Source organism: Pipistrellus kuhlii, unplaced genomic scaffold, assembly GCF_014108245.1.
Source record: "Pipistrellus kuhlii isolate mPipKuh1 unplaced genomic scaffold, mPipKuh1.p scaffold_m20_p_7, whole genome shotgun sequence".
Lineage (NCBI taxonomy): Eukaryota > Metazoa > Chordata > Mammalia > Chiroptera > Vespertilionidae > Pipistrellus > Pipistrellus kuhlii.
In genome coordinates, this window is record NW_023425573.1 from 67991099 (window position 1) to 68006435 (window position 15337).

At 42.7% G+C, this 15337-nt stretch overlaps 1 protein-coding gene across 4 annotated transcripts in view; it reads right to left on the reverse strand.

Moving 5' to 3' along the window:
• Positions 1-15337, reverse strand: part of MGAT5 (alpha-1,6-mannosylglycoprotein 6-beta-N-acetylglucosaminyltransferase) — a 353237-nt gene that overhangs the window by 89933 nt on the left and 247967 nt on the right. For all 4 annotated transcript variants that reach the window (XM_045575220.1, XM_045575219.1, XM_036422130.2 and 1 more), the window contains one exon: positions 14911-15044. In XM_045575220.1, coding sequence (XP_045431176.1) covers positions 14911-15044 — 134 coding nt within the window. The remainder of the gene's footprint in view (positions 1-14910; positions 15045-15337) is intronic.

Here is a 15337-nt window from a genome sequence, read left to right on the forward strand (position 1 = left end):
CTAGCATTGAAAACAATAGGTTTTATTTCACGTTAAAATACACTCAGGTGTAGTAAAAAAATAAAACAATCGTCAAACCCAAAAAAGAAAAAACAACTGATACGATTTTATATTTTTGTGTCAAAGATCCCTCTAAGGCAGTGGTTGCCAACCTTTCGGACCTCACGGGCCACCAGTGGTCCTTGGACCACCAGTTGGTGACCGCTGCTCTAGGGCATAGTCTGAATAGTGAGAGGGAGGGCGAATAAATAATGTGTTCTAAAATTTGAGAGGAATGACAGGCCTTTGTTGCATTGTGACCATAATTTGTTGCTATATCAACTATGACACTGTATAAAGAATGAATTACGAAGATTACGTCTCCTTTATTTAGTTTTCATCCAAACACTTTAACTCTATTCTCTTGTCTGGAGATGTGAACTTGAGGATCAATAACCAGTAAGGTGAGACTTACAGAGAACTACCAGCAGAGCTTAGGAACGACACCGCCACATGTCATGAGAATGGTTCAACCCTCCATGTTTCTTCCAGGTACCAGGCATGGACCTGGGAGCCTGCAGCAGGGCTGCTCAGCTGAATCTGCCTCACAGGTGACTTGGAAATAACAGTAAGGCAGGCCTAGGTTACTTCCAAGGAGCTGACCGGCAGCTTGGTGATGAATCAAAAGCCCAAGTACAGGCTGATGCTACCTGAAATGACCTTTTTGTGGAGATCCATGCTTTGCCTTTTTGCTCTGCCTTAAGATGGGAACACGGACTTTAGCTGTGTTGAGCGGTTTCTAAGAGAAGGTATTTACATATTTCAAGGGAAATCAAAGAAATCCCATCACAAATGGGACACAGGAAATCTGTACTTTTGGAAATCACTCTGTCCCAGGAGATAAACATGTGCTTCTTTAAAATATGTGTTTTTATTGATTTTAGAGAGGAAAGAGGAGGGATATATATATATATAGAGAGAGAGAGAAACATCAATGATGAGAGAGAATCATTGACTGGGTGCCTCCTGAGCACTCCCTCCTGGAGGTCAAGCCTGTAACCCGGGCATGTGCCCTGACCTGGAATCGAACCAATGACCTCTTGGTTATGTTTGTACAGATGGAAAGACAAAGAGAGTTGCTTAAACTACCCATGTCTACACACCACAATGCTGAGATTCAAAACCAGACCAGCTGGTTTCAGAGCCCAAGCTCCTAAAAGCACTTTTAATATATAGACTCGTAGTCCAAATAATATATTTTCTGGGCTCTGTGAATTATAGTGGTAAACATTCTATGGAGGAAAATAATATTATAAGGTAGACAGAAATATACATAAAATATACAGGAAAAATATATCAGTTTCTTCAGCAATTTATGCCATCTTTAGGTAGGACCAGGTTTTTTTACATCTATAAATTAGAGGGGATTTGCTAAATATTAACAATGGTCTTAAAATAATTTAGGACAAACATTTTTTTAAAAAATTAAGAAAACATTATTTTAAGTACTTTGGAAGAGCCTATTTACAAATGATTATAAATCAATTTGATGAGTTTCCTGAGCAAATTATGGTGATGGCTTCTATTAAAACGAATGTTAATTTAGCTTCAATAATTCATTCAATGGCAAACATTTTAAAGCACCACTTCTACAACCAGGTTACATGCTAGGTATTCAGAGATTCCAACCAAAAGATGATTTTCTGCCCTCACAGAACTTACTACTACTGAATAAGATATACACTATATGTACACCATGCAGTAATGTCTTCTTCTTAAAATGTAATTCAAAAATTTTATTGAGTCAAATGGATCTTTATTTCAGTGGCATAAATCTCCAAGGTCTGTTTTTCCACCAAGACCTCAAAATCTCTAAGAAGTGTAAATATTCGCTTTAACAGATGTCAGCTGGTCTTTATTTGCAGCTGGGCCTACAGTGTTGGTACCCCCTGCCTCCAGGTCACCAAGAGCAGAGACCCCAGAGCCAGCCTAGGCCCCTCCCTCAGCCAATCAACCAGCAAGTCCTGAGGGTTAGCTTCTCACAACTCTCTCAACTCTCCCCTCCTTTCTCCACCATTCTTAGTTCTGGCCTCATCAATTCTTACCAAGGCTTCTGCAATAGATAAGTTTTCTTTTCCCCAAAATAGAAAGGTGTTTTTTTCTTGTTTATAATAGAGATATACCCTCAGTGTATAACTTTTTTTCAGAGAACAGAGAAAGATAATAAGGAAAATAAAGATGTCATCCATCATCTTACCACCTAGACATAACCACTGTTAACGGGCTTTTTCCCTAGACTGTGGTTGGCAAACTCATTAGTCAACAGAGCCAAATATCAACAGTACAACGATTGAAATTTCTTTTGAGAGCCAAATTTTTTAAACTTAAACTTTTTCTAACACCACTTCTTCAAAACAGACTTGCTCAGGCCATGGTATTTTGTACAAGAGCCACACTCAAGGGGCCAAAGAGCTGCATGTGGCTCAGGAGCTGCAGTTTGCCAAACAGGGCCCTAGACTCAGGGATCTTTTTTTATCCTCAAATCAAATTTGGATCCTCTTATATCTCCTCTTTTGGGAACTTTTTCACTTTCACAATGTGCCACAGGTGCCTTTCTGGGTTAATAACCACAGCTCATCGCTGCCTGCTAACGCAATACATCAGTGGATGACTTATCTCATCAGCCACAATGCCACATTTTGGGCTGACAGCATGACTCTGTAGAACTAACTGACCTTCCTCCCAGGCCATTCGGATCTTTTTCATTCAGACAGAATCCTGAGCCCTCCGTTGTCCCCACTCTCGCTGCCTCTGAGAATAGGGCACATAATCCAGAGGGCTCCACCTGACCTGAGCTTAGTTGAATGATGGGTTTATGATGCAAGCCCCGCCGATCAGAGTTGCTCTAGGACCAGTCAGAGCTACGTTTGAAGTCACTGTCCTTTTGCTCCATTTATAGAGATGGCAGGGTAGAAGTCGAGAGCTATAGATGTCATCTGTGTGCCCATGTGAGGACAGTTCCTGAGAAAGATGCCAATCCAGAGAAATGCAAAGCCAAGAAATGGAGAGAATAAAGACATCTTTCAAGCCCAAAATTAAGCTATCTAAAGCTGCTTTCAACAATTCCCAGTGGGAAGAGCCAACAAATCCTTATGTCAAGTCTAAATGACATAAATCTTGCGTGATACACCCTAGCACCGATATTTAAGATGATCCCAATTCTTGGTGATCTACATGTCTTTCCAGTTGATTATAAGCTCAATGAAGGGAGCTTCATTCATGCTTGTCAGTTCACTGGTATACCCAATGCATATAACACAGATCACTGAACCCCTGTAAACGCTGTAGTGGATGTATAAGCAATCTCTGAATCTCCAGCCTTGCCCCTTTCTCTCTGCTCCTTCACTCTAATTCATCCTCGGTGGTGCTTAAACAGATGGTCTTTGAAAGGAACACGTGAAGATAGCAGGTTTCTGTTGAGAGACTCCATCTCTTTCAGGATGAAGCAGGGCGCACACCTATCCTTCAGCTTCATTTCAGGTCAGCCTTCCACTAATACCGCTGCTGTACGAGACCTTCTGGGGGTTCCCAATGCCACGCTTCCCCATCTTATCTCATGCTGACATACACTTGGCACATCTATCACTTCCTCCTCCCTTTAAGTCCTGGCACCCATCACCTTCCAGTTGAGGGATTTCCCCTTCCTCTCAGATCTGAAGAGTTAGAGCCCCACCGTACACCACCATCTGCCCTGATAGATTGCAGGCTCTCTGAGGACTGGGCCATGTTTAAGTGTCTATGAATTCCCAGAACACAGTAGAAAAACAGAAAATATGCTTTGAATGCATGATTACGTCAACAAGGAATGCTTAATTAGCTGATGAGATTGATTTGTAGGTAGATCTACATTATGAGGCAACAGTGGCTATGTCTAAACTACCACTACCATCATGCTCTTTATACAAAAACCTTCAAACCAAAGGCTATTTTTTCAAGGCAGCTCATCACTCTATCCCAGAACCTTGCTTAGGTCTGGTATATTATAGGTGATCAATAAATATTTATTGAACTGATAAACAAAAAGTTGATATTGGGAAGAATGGAAACAAATCAGTGACACAAACTTTTAAAATCCTAACATCACAGGTTTGTTTTTTTTAAATATATTTTTATTGATTTCAGAGAGAGAGAGGGAGAGGGAGAGGGAGAGGGAGAGAGAGAGACAGAGAGAGAGGGAAACATCAGTGATGAGAGAGAATCACTGATTGGCAGCCTCCTCCACGCCCCCCACTAAGGATGGAGTCTGCAACCGCGGCATGTGCCTGACTAGGAATAGAACCATGAACTCTTGGTTCATAGGTCAATGTTTAACCACTGAACCACACAGGCTGGGCACACCATAGGTTTTTAAATACCTTCACTCATTCAACATCAGCACATTTATTGAGCATGTACTATGAACCAGGCAACAACTTAGAAGCTGATGATAAATCAGTGAACTGACAAGCATGAATGAAGCTCCCTTCAGTGAGCTTATATTCAGGTGGAGAGACAGGTAGTAAATAAGTAATGTTATAGATAAAAAAAGACATAAACACAATTGATTTGGTGATCAGTACTGAACTCTAGCTAATGGTATCATGCTAAAACGTCTAAGGATTAAGTAATATTTTATGCATAATAAAGGTGAACTGATGGATATTCATGGATTGATATGTCATAGAATAAAGCAAATTGTTAATTGTAGAGTGTAGGTGGAGGGTTTCTACTGTACATTTCTCTCACCTTTTTCATATATTTGAAAAAGTTTGTTAAAACAAAAGATGACTGTTGCCTGTCATCATATTCACATTGTTGATTCTGATTTCTATAATGAAATTGGCATGATATAAAAAACTTTATTGAAAAATAAAGATACATAAGTAATTTGGTCTTAAAAACTGTACACAGAAAGTGTGAAACTGATTTTTTTTTTTAAATGGTAGTGGTACTAGGCTCTTCGAGAGACAGAAGCCTGGGACCTGGGCTGGGGAAACTTATAAACAGCTGAGTTAAAAAGATAAGTGTCTGAACCGTTGACAGAAAAACACTAGAGTAAAATTTTCAAGTGTCAAAAAACAATTTATGAGGAATGGACTGCTGAGAGAACATTGCACATGAAGAGATTTGGCTGTAGAAATTGCAAGTTGATTCTATTATTCACTGGTTTGCACAGCAGTGAGAGTCCTCGCAGCCCAACTTAAAGGCCAAAAGGGTAGTTTAAATTACAAACAGCCCCTTTACTTGTCAGAGTCCAAAAAGAAAACTGTACATGGAAGCAACTGAGCCGTAGTTGAAGCTAACAGATCTGCCCCTGACGTGAAAGGGAAGCTTGCTTCTAAAGCACTTGCTTTTTGCCCAGCTAGCATGGCTCAGTGGTTGAGTGCTGACCTATGAATCATGAGGTAGAGATTCAATTCCTGGTTAGGGCACATGCCTGGGTTGAGGGCTCGATCCATGACGTGGGGCATGCAGAGGGCGGCCAATCAATGATTCTCTCTCATCATTGATGTTTATTTTTCTCTCTCTCCCTCTCCCTTCCTCTCTGAAATCAATAATCTATATTTTAAAAATAAATAAAAATCTTGCTTTGTCAGGCAAAAAATAAAACTCTTACTTTTGTTGACAAGCCACTACTTCGATCTGATCCTATATATACACATGGCTAGAAGTTCAAGTCCTTGGAGAAATAAGAGTTAGAATGTCAATGACAATCAGTATGATTTGAACAACTCTTTAAACCTAACCACGTGCATGAATTCTGTGGAAAGACAGAGAGAGCAACACAAGCTTAGGTGCCTCAGGAAGGTTCTGGAATCTGAAATTTGTACAACACTTCTTACCCTTCTTTACTCTCTTGCACGGACTAAAAACAGAATAGGCCTTAGCATTCAATTTAATTTACTTCAGTCAATAAATATTTTCTGAATGCCTACCATGTGCCAGGCATTCTTCAATGTGTTGGAATTTTAGAATGAAGAAAACAGACAAAACCCTTACTAACACATTCCTCAGATTACAGGGGGGAAATATTAAAAAAAAAAAATTAAGACTCAGACTTTCCCAAAGTGTGGTACACGTACCCCCAGGGGTACGGGAAGAGTTTGGTGGGGGTACGCATTGCACCGGAGTTTGGTGGGGATATGCACTGCACCGTGCTTAGCTGCGCCTAATTCTATGTTCTCATGAGTACGAGGGGTACTCAGTGTTACGAAAATTATAGAAGGGGTACACATATGTCAAAAGTTTGGGAAACACTGACTAAGTGATGCATAAATGCAGGCTGGTGATATAGTTATGAAGGAAAATAAAGCATTTACAATGGGGGAGTGAGTCAGAATTAATTTCACTGAATTAACATCTGAATTTAAGACCTACAGAAGGAGATAGGGAAGTCTAAGGAACAACTAAGAATGTTCTGGAAGACGGAACAATCAATGCAAAGGTCCTAGAGTAGGAGTGTACCTTGGCCATCCGAGAAACAGCAAGGAGAGTAGAAAGCAGTGAGAAAAAAGACTCCTAGTACCAGACGAGGCCAGGCAGGTCGAGGGCCAGACCACACCAGGCCTTGAGGCCACTGGCATGACTTGTCTTTCCCTATAGCAGATATCATGGCACTGTGAGCACAGGGGTGTCATGATCTGACTTACATTTTAATTCACTGCATTTTGTAGTGGGTGTAATTGTTTTTACTCATTAATTCAACAGATATTTATTACCAACGTGGTTACCATTTAAGGTACTGAATCATGCCTGCAGGCTCACAGAATAGGCTCTGGGCTGGAACACAGGTGCTATGAAAGCCTCAGAGAGGACAGCCGGCTCAAAAGGGAAAGCTTTCCCAGGAACATGTGCCTCCCGAAGGATGAGCAGGCAGAGGAGTGAAGGAGAGAGGCTTCCAGACAAGGGAGCAGCATATCAAACAGTCTGCCTGGCAAAGAGGACTTGGCACCTAAGGGCCAAGAGGAGGCAAGACAACACCTGAGGTGGGCAGGAGCTGGAAGGTGCTTGAATCCTGACAAGAAGTTTGGATCTAGGACCTGGTTCCTCCTTAAAGACTCCATGGTGTGTTCACTGGAGCAAAGAGAAGATGAGGCCAGACAAGTCTGTCTCCATCTTTCTTCCATGAGCATTGGGGAAGAGTGAATGACCTGGGCTGGGAAGTGCTGTGTTCCAATCCCAGCTCTGGACTTATAATTCTGAGCAAATTACTTTAAACTTCTGGGGCTTAACTTGAATAACAGGGACTAAATGAGATTATTTATGTCAAGTATAGGCACAAAGCTGGTGGTCAGTAGTGAATGACTTGGCCCCTCTCTTACCAAATCCTAATCCCAATTTGATGAACTGGCACAATTCATTCTTCTTCTGCAGCTTTTTAACAAAAAAGCCATGAACCCATTCTCAACACTACACCTATAATAGAATCCCAAAGGAGAGAGAGCACCCACAGTGCATTCGGTGACCTAAAGGGGCATAACATGGAGAACTGGAAGGCTTTATTTTGCAGTCACCATAGAGGTCAAGAGTGAGTCACTCGCTCCCCTGCACTGCTTTCCTTTCCAAGAATTTTGCCCAGGGAATAGGTTTTTGTCAATTGTCTTAGTTTCCTCCTCCTCCTTTGCCTAACCTTCTGCTCTACCCTACACATCTCCCTCACTATGAAATGGAATGACCTGGTTCGTGTGGGACAGAAGGTGTTCCCATGATGGAGCCATTCGTCTTGAGAACTGGGATGAGTTGGTTACCTTACTGTGAACCAACACATTCAAATCCCCCCTCCCCCCCGCCCGAAGTGAGTGACAGAACAAACAGGATGCACTTTGTCTCCACGTTGAGGTGCTCTCTGTCCCATTCAAGGAAGGTGTGATGTCTAAAGTGGAGGTATGATAAAACCTTAATTTTGATCATATGCGTCTTGCCCCATAAGGAACAAAACTGGAGAGCAGACACCTCAGTATCCCGCTCAGCCCAGCACACTGTGCATGGTCAGTACATACACTGAACAAGTGATAAAAGCAACAACCCCCCAAAATTCCAATCCAAGTCCTCAATTCACTCCCACAATGAACAGCAAATGAATTGGGTTTAGTCACTTCTTAAGCCCTTGTTAAGGAACAACCTTGGAGAGAGAGGGAAAAAAGGTTGTTAAAAAAAAAAAAAAAAAAAAAAAGGACTGGAAATGAAGTGGAAAGACTAACTTAACACCTCCCAGGTCTCTAATCTCTTCACTCAACTTCATTATATCTCCATCTTTCCTGCCTCGAATTACCACACAAACAGAGAAAAGCTGAATATTCCCCATCCTCGACTGTAACTATAAATTGTGAGCATCCAAAAGGCAAATTCTTTAGTGTCTTCATATTGTGAGTGACAGCTGAAATGTCGCAGGTACTCAAAAAATTAGTCCATTAACTAAAGGAAAAACCCAACAGAGGCAGACCCTGCTAGAAAATAAGAAAATGTTTTGTGATAGTGATATGAATAGAGAGGCTGTTTAGCAGACAGACTACTAAACATTATTCAAAGTTTTCCACTGTAGGATGTAAATATAGGCCTGAAATGAAACTTGCTCAAAACTAGGAGTAAGGAATTTAACCATCTCTGCTATTGCTACTTCTAGCCAGTCTCCAGGGAAAGAAGGAAAAACTCCATTAGGTAACTGTTTCACCACTGATGATGCTTTACACAAGCCAAATGTGGTTGTGAGAGAGGGCGTCTGCAGGTAGATCATTAGAATTACCCAAATAATGGACAACTCAAGCTAAAAGTCATTATCGTGGGGTTTTATTTCTCTCCTCTAAACTGTTTAGACAAATGTCTTCTCCGTGGGCAAATTGCTTTCTTTCTGAGGTATACTATAATATATCTTGCTTGGGACTGAGAAAACAGGGAAGAGATTACCTTTGGGAGTTAAGAGAAAGCAGCACACATGGTAGACTAAAGGTCACCAGCTAAAGTGATGCCTACATGTAGGGTCAAGCCAAATCCCTGGGGAGCTCAGAAAAAGCAACAATTCTCAAAAGCATCTCCAAATAAATACAAATTAGGAGCTAGCCAATTGAACTATAAAACAGACCTGGATGGTTTTTAAAAACTATGTAAGTGGAAGACAAGGTGATATAAAATTTTAGTATGTTAAACCAACATAAAAGATAATGCTTGCATTGGTATACAGGACACATTTTCCTGTTTCTATAATGGGATCATGTGTCTTTTTAAATTTCATTGGAAGATGGAGAAAGACATTAAAATAGACCCTTAAAATAATTCTGCTCTCAGGATGATTTGAGGAGGCAGGAGTGGTGAGGAATCTGGGCGGCACCTTCCAGGCCAGCATGCCTCTGGGAGGCTGGGAAAGGACCCAGGGAGGAGTACGTGGGGGAAATGGGGCAGGGGACCCGAGAGACACAGGTCTTGAAAGCTTTGCTATGAACTTTGGCCCTTTACTCAGTGGGGAAAGAGAAGGCACCATGGTCTACGAGGAGGAGTAGGTTGGTGGCAGGAAGGAAGTCCTCATGCGTCACTCAGAGGCCAGCTAGAGTGTGGACAAGCAGAAGCAAGGAAGGGCTTGTTCTAAGGGAGGAGTCACTTGGCCTCTCAGCTTCTTGGGAAAAGACACTCAACAGATTTGTGTTGTCTGACCATTGGCTGGGCCCAGTGGAGCTGCCTGGGGAGAGGTCAGAAACAGTCTGTGCTGGCCCACCTCCAACAGGATACATGGAGAGTATGGTACCAGGGAAGGTCTGAGGTTTAGGAGGAAACAGTAAAGAAAAACTGGGCTTTCAACCTGTAGAAACTCCACCAACTTAGTGAGAAAATGAGTTAGAGTAGAATTAGAAACAGCTCTGAATATTTGAGAGTAAATGCAGCCGGGTCATTTCACTGCTCCTGCGATTTCCTCTCCACCCTCCTGCTGGCCTCTGACCAGGCCTCCTCATTCCCTCTCTGCACACCACCTGTGCCAGAACATACTATGTCTCACAGACAGCTGCACCTCAACACTTGATCCTATAAGCACAAAACTCTATTTCTGTGTCTTCTAACTCCTTACAATGGAAAACAGTCTAAGTGTACCCGCAATGCACAAGCATATTTGTACATCAATTATGTAATGACTAGTGAAATTATGTAATGACTCGCGAAATCATGCGAGACCCAGTCCCCCCCATCCTCGACATGGTACTGCCCTGAGTGCTGGAGTGCCGCCCCAATGCCCTGCCACCAGGCCACATGGAGCAGCCGCCAGGTCCTGCCTCCACAGTGCGCATGCGGGGATGTGGAAACCCTGGCAGAAGCCACAAGAAGTGGATGCTTGGAACCCCTGTGCTCCCATGGGGTTGCAGGAACCCTGGTGGAGGCTACACAGAGCAGCCATTGGCCTCATCCCTGCTGCCCTGCCCCCACTGTGTGTGCTGCCATTTTGTGGCAGTGTTGCAGTGTGAGGGTCAATTTGAATATTACCCCTTTATTATATAAGATTAGTAGCCCTGCATATGAATCCGTGTGCCAGTAGCTCTCTGCGGAGCCTGGCTGCTCCGCACCCACTGCCCGGAGGCTCTCTGCTGCCCGGAGGCCCATCTGCAGCAGGGCGCAGAACACTTACCTCTTCGCCGGAGCGATGACGCGAGCATTCTGTGTCCCAGCCTGGCCAGAGGAGACTAAGCAAGCATTCCACCAGGCCACTATGACATAAACATTTCACCAGGCTGATCACGCTGCCTACTCTCAGTGTCCGCCCCCCACCCACCACCCTGGGACTGGGGGACTCTGGTGGGGCTAAGAGGACTGAGTGCCACCATCTTTGTGATGGAGTGACAGTTAATTTGCATATTACCCTTTTGTTATATAGGACTATTAGCCCATATGCTAAGCACCAGTAAAGCTGCACTTCAGATCACTAGCACAGCCACCTTTTCTCCAAAGGGTGAGGTAATCAAAGATTTTGTGGAAAAGACAGGGCTAGACTGGGCTGGACCCCACCCCTTTGTCATGGGGGAGGAAGGGCCCCTCTCCGAAAGATGCACCCAAGTTCTCTGAGGGCAGTTCTGGGAAGCAGGGTGCAGGCTCGCTGTGTGCTGCTGCAAATTCTTCAACTGACACATCAAAACATGACAAAACATCTCAAGCTGCTTCATTTCCCTAGTTCTTCCATTGAAGACAATCTCATCTGTGGGGAATTTCCCCACCAACTGTTATTTGATGGATTTAGCAGCCAGTGAGGATCCTGCCTGGCTCCATTATCTCATTAGCAGCTACACAGTGCTGAGTTTCCAATTCCTGGCTAGTACTTTTGCATTTATTAGCTGAGATTTCTCCATGATTAACAACTTTCTCTCATCAACTATCTGATTGTTTTTAAATACAGTTTGTCTTAGAAAATCAGGATCAAAGTGGAATTCTTTCCCTGTATTGTTCAGGGTGATGAAGATGTATCCTAGCAACTTGCAAAGGTGATGATTGATTTTGAGGGTTTTTCTCACTTGAAGTATCATGGGACTCCTGGATTATTTGTCATTGTTCTGATTTCAATACACTGCAGTGATTATTCATTTTGATGCTCTGATACCTTATCACCGGCTCCTATGTCCTCCAACCCTACCCCTGCTTGGCCTCAGCTCCCAGGATGTCCCATCCTGCACTTTACCTGCCCTAGTCTGGGAACCAACTACTTATCTAAGCAGGGGTTCCTTTTAGTTGGAAAGTGTTTAGGGAATCCCAGTCTGAGTGTTAGTGAGTCATCTTTACTTTTGAGCCTTTCAAAAAACAGAGCTGGGAAATATGGTCTTTTAAAAGAGAAAAAGTTCACATTGATATTTCTTATTCAAGTTGAATATTATACACTCTTTAGTTAAATTCCTTAAATACATCCCCTTATATTCTGAAATTTTGCCTCCTACAGTATACCCAGATTATTTTCAAGTAACAATATAAACGTTTCCCATTATAAATGTACAGTCCAAAGATGGTTTTGAAGTCACTTGAAATGAGTATTTTCTCTGCGTGAGAGATTGACAGCACCTGATATATCACTAGGTTTATTTTTTTCAACCTGTTTCAGTTATTAGTTATTTAATATATAATATAATAACTAATTTAGTTATTTCCTCTTTGATTTTTCTTTTTAGGTTATACAAAACAGTAATAGTTCTAAAGTGTAAATAATGTAGAGACCCTACACACCCCTCTCCAGTGATAGTCGTTTGTATTAGCTTATTTATTTTTCCTTTATTTCTTTTGAAAATACAAGCAAATTTATATACACTAATGTACTATTTACATATCTTTCCTCTATACCCATCTTATATACAAGGGAGTAGCTCTACATATAGCCCTGCACTTAGGTTTTTATCACTGAACTATAGAGGCCCTTGGCTCCGGCCCCCGCCCACTGCAGCAGCTGCTACCAGGGGCTCTGCTGTGGCCCCCGCCCGCTACTGCTGCTACCATGGCCAGGGGCCTCTGCCACCACTGCCATGGCCCCTGCCCCACCACAGCTTTCTCTGGAAGGAAGAACATCCGGAATGATGTCTGGTCTAATTAGCATATTATGCTTTTACTAGAGACCCAGCACATGATTAAATCATGCAGATAGGGTCCCTAGGCCTACCCTCCTGCGATCAGGGCCATCTTCTGCCCGTTTGCCAGTCCCTAGGCCGAACGCCGCCTCCACCACCAGGCTATCAGGCCGTTGTGATCACTAGCTCATCCCCACCTGCTCCAGGCTCAGGCCTGCGGGAAAGCAGGTACTGGAGACTTTACCTCCATGCGTGTGTGCTGGGCCAGCCGCTGATGGAACATGCTGCCTGCTCAGGGACACTCCCGCGGGTGCTGCTGCCACTGCCATTGCCGCTGCCGCTGGGGGTTGAGGCACTGATGGAGGCTGCGGGGCACCCCTGTGGTCTACCCATTCGGCCATGAGTGGCTCTGAGTGGACAGCGCATTCCATCAGTGGCAGGTCTGGCGCGCGCGCGCGCACACACACACACACACACACACACACACACACACACACGGAGGTGAAATTGCCGGTACCCGCTTTCCTGCAGGCCTGAGCCCCTAAGCAGCCAGGGATGAGCTGGTGATCTCAATGGCCTAACAACCAGCCTTGTCCTCCCGTATTCCCCCCTAAGGAAAGATGTACTGGCAGTTCTGTGAGGTGGTGACATCTCCCCCTCAGCATGAGCGTGGGAGCAGGCTGCTGTCCCTAGGCCTCACCAATAGAATGGCTGGGCTAGCAAACTTTTGAACATTAGCCAATCTGATATGTGGGACATGGTGTCTTGGTGCAGTGTGAAAACACATTTCTCTATTGTGAATTAAGTTAACGTGTTTTCATATATTTAAGGTATAGCTTTTGCACGTTTTTTATACTGGATTGTAGAATTTTTTACTCATTATTTTTAGAAATTCTTTATATATTAGGGACACTAACCCTCTGCTAAATTTGCTTATGGTGTTATTGTTTTTGACGTATACATTCTTTTTTTTTTAAGGGCTGTCTAATGGACCAGTTTTCTCCTTGATTCTTGCTGAATGAGAGTCAGTTAGGACACACCTACTTCCCAGGGGAACTGAATTAATTTGTCTTCATCTCTAGTTACACTGTAAGCAGTGAATTTCTTTCAATTCAACCAACACTGTGGAAATCCTCCACTTATGTACAACAAAATGTGTTTTTCAGGACTCTGAATTCCAAGATTCTATAAGAGAACTTTATAATACTTCCTGAAAAAACTTATTTCCACTCCCTGGCATTAGAAAAACTCCATCTGGTGGAGGGCATACATATCAATTCTGGCTACTTTAGACATAGCTAACATTTTTCCATTTTGCATAACCTACAGGTTACTTCTTAGGTTATTTTGTATGACCTCATCCCAGCTCCTCAAAGTTACACGTGCTTTGTACCATGAACTGATTACTCACGTGACCTTTTGTTTACGGAACTGAATCTCATCACCACAATCTACTGACTCAGAAAACAAACCTGCTCTTTACATAAACACTATCAAATCTGGCTTCACAGCATTCAGTTAATTTTAAATGAAATGAGGTAAACTGATCATAGTAGTAAGAAAATGGGAAGAAAAACAATACAGAAACTGGCCCACAGCGAGGGCCAGTTAGTACAGCATCTCTCAGTATGTCCAGTACATCTCCTTCTAAAACTACCACTACTCTTGGCAACAATAACACCACATGAACAAAAGAAGTGAGATTTCCTTCTGGGTCCGTGTTTAAGAAGTCGGTAAAGTATAAAACAGTTTTAAAAAGTTCCATTTAGGCCATGACCAGGTGGCTTAGTTGGTTTGGGGGTGATCCTAATACACCAAGGTTTCAAGTCTGATCCCTGGTAGGAGCACATACAAGAACCAACCACTGAATACATCAATAAGTAAACAACAATCAATGTTTCTCTCTCTCCCTTCCTCTCTCTGTCTCTAAAGAGTAAAAGTAAAATAAAAGTTCCATTTTAAAAAGGCTAACAGTTTTCTTTGCAAAATTTGATGCTTAAGAAATTATGGTTTACTGATTTGGAAAATGTATTCATACAGAAGACCCCATTCCTTGTCTCTAACTAAGTGGACCCTACACAGCCCCTTGGGGCAGGGAACAGGTATAGTGTCTGCCAACCCAAAGTGGACCCAAAGCCCTTTCCCTCCAGTTTCTCGTGATACGTCCTGGGGAAACATTTTTCTCCAGAACACTTCTAAATGCTCACATCATGGCCTTTTGGTAGTAATTGAGAAAAATTCCATTATTTTCCAGGCACATATTTACACAGCACAGGGCACTGGGATTCATAGCCTCTAATACATGCCATGGACTTTCTTTCCCCTTAGTCTGTGGCAGCATTCTAAAAAGCAGTTGCGAGATAGGAATACTTACGGAACATGGTGTAAAACTGCTGCGGGTTCAGATTCCACTTTCCCCAGGGGGTCTTATGGCCTTTGGACTGGGCATAGCTGGCATGGTTAAACTCCGGCTCGGTGCCGAAAGAGTCCAGGACGCGCAGCATGCACCTGTAAGAAAAAGTGCTGTGGGTAAAACTGCAACCTTGACCCAAAGTTCTGGAAATAAAAGCTCCAACCCCTCTTTCAGGCACTGCCAAAAAGGGACAGATACTTAAAAAAAATAAATAAATAAATAAACAAATAAATATATATATATATATATTTTTTATTTTTTATTTTTATATATATATATTATTTATTTATTTATTTATTTATTTTATTTATTTATTTTGGTTTCAGAAAGAAAGGGGGGGAAGGGAAGGAGGGAGGGAGGAAGGGAGGAAGGGAGAGAGAGAGAGAGA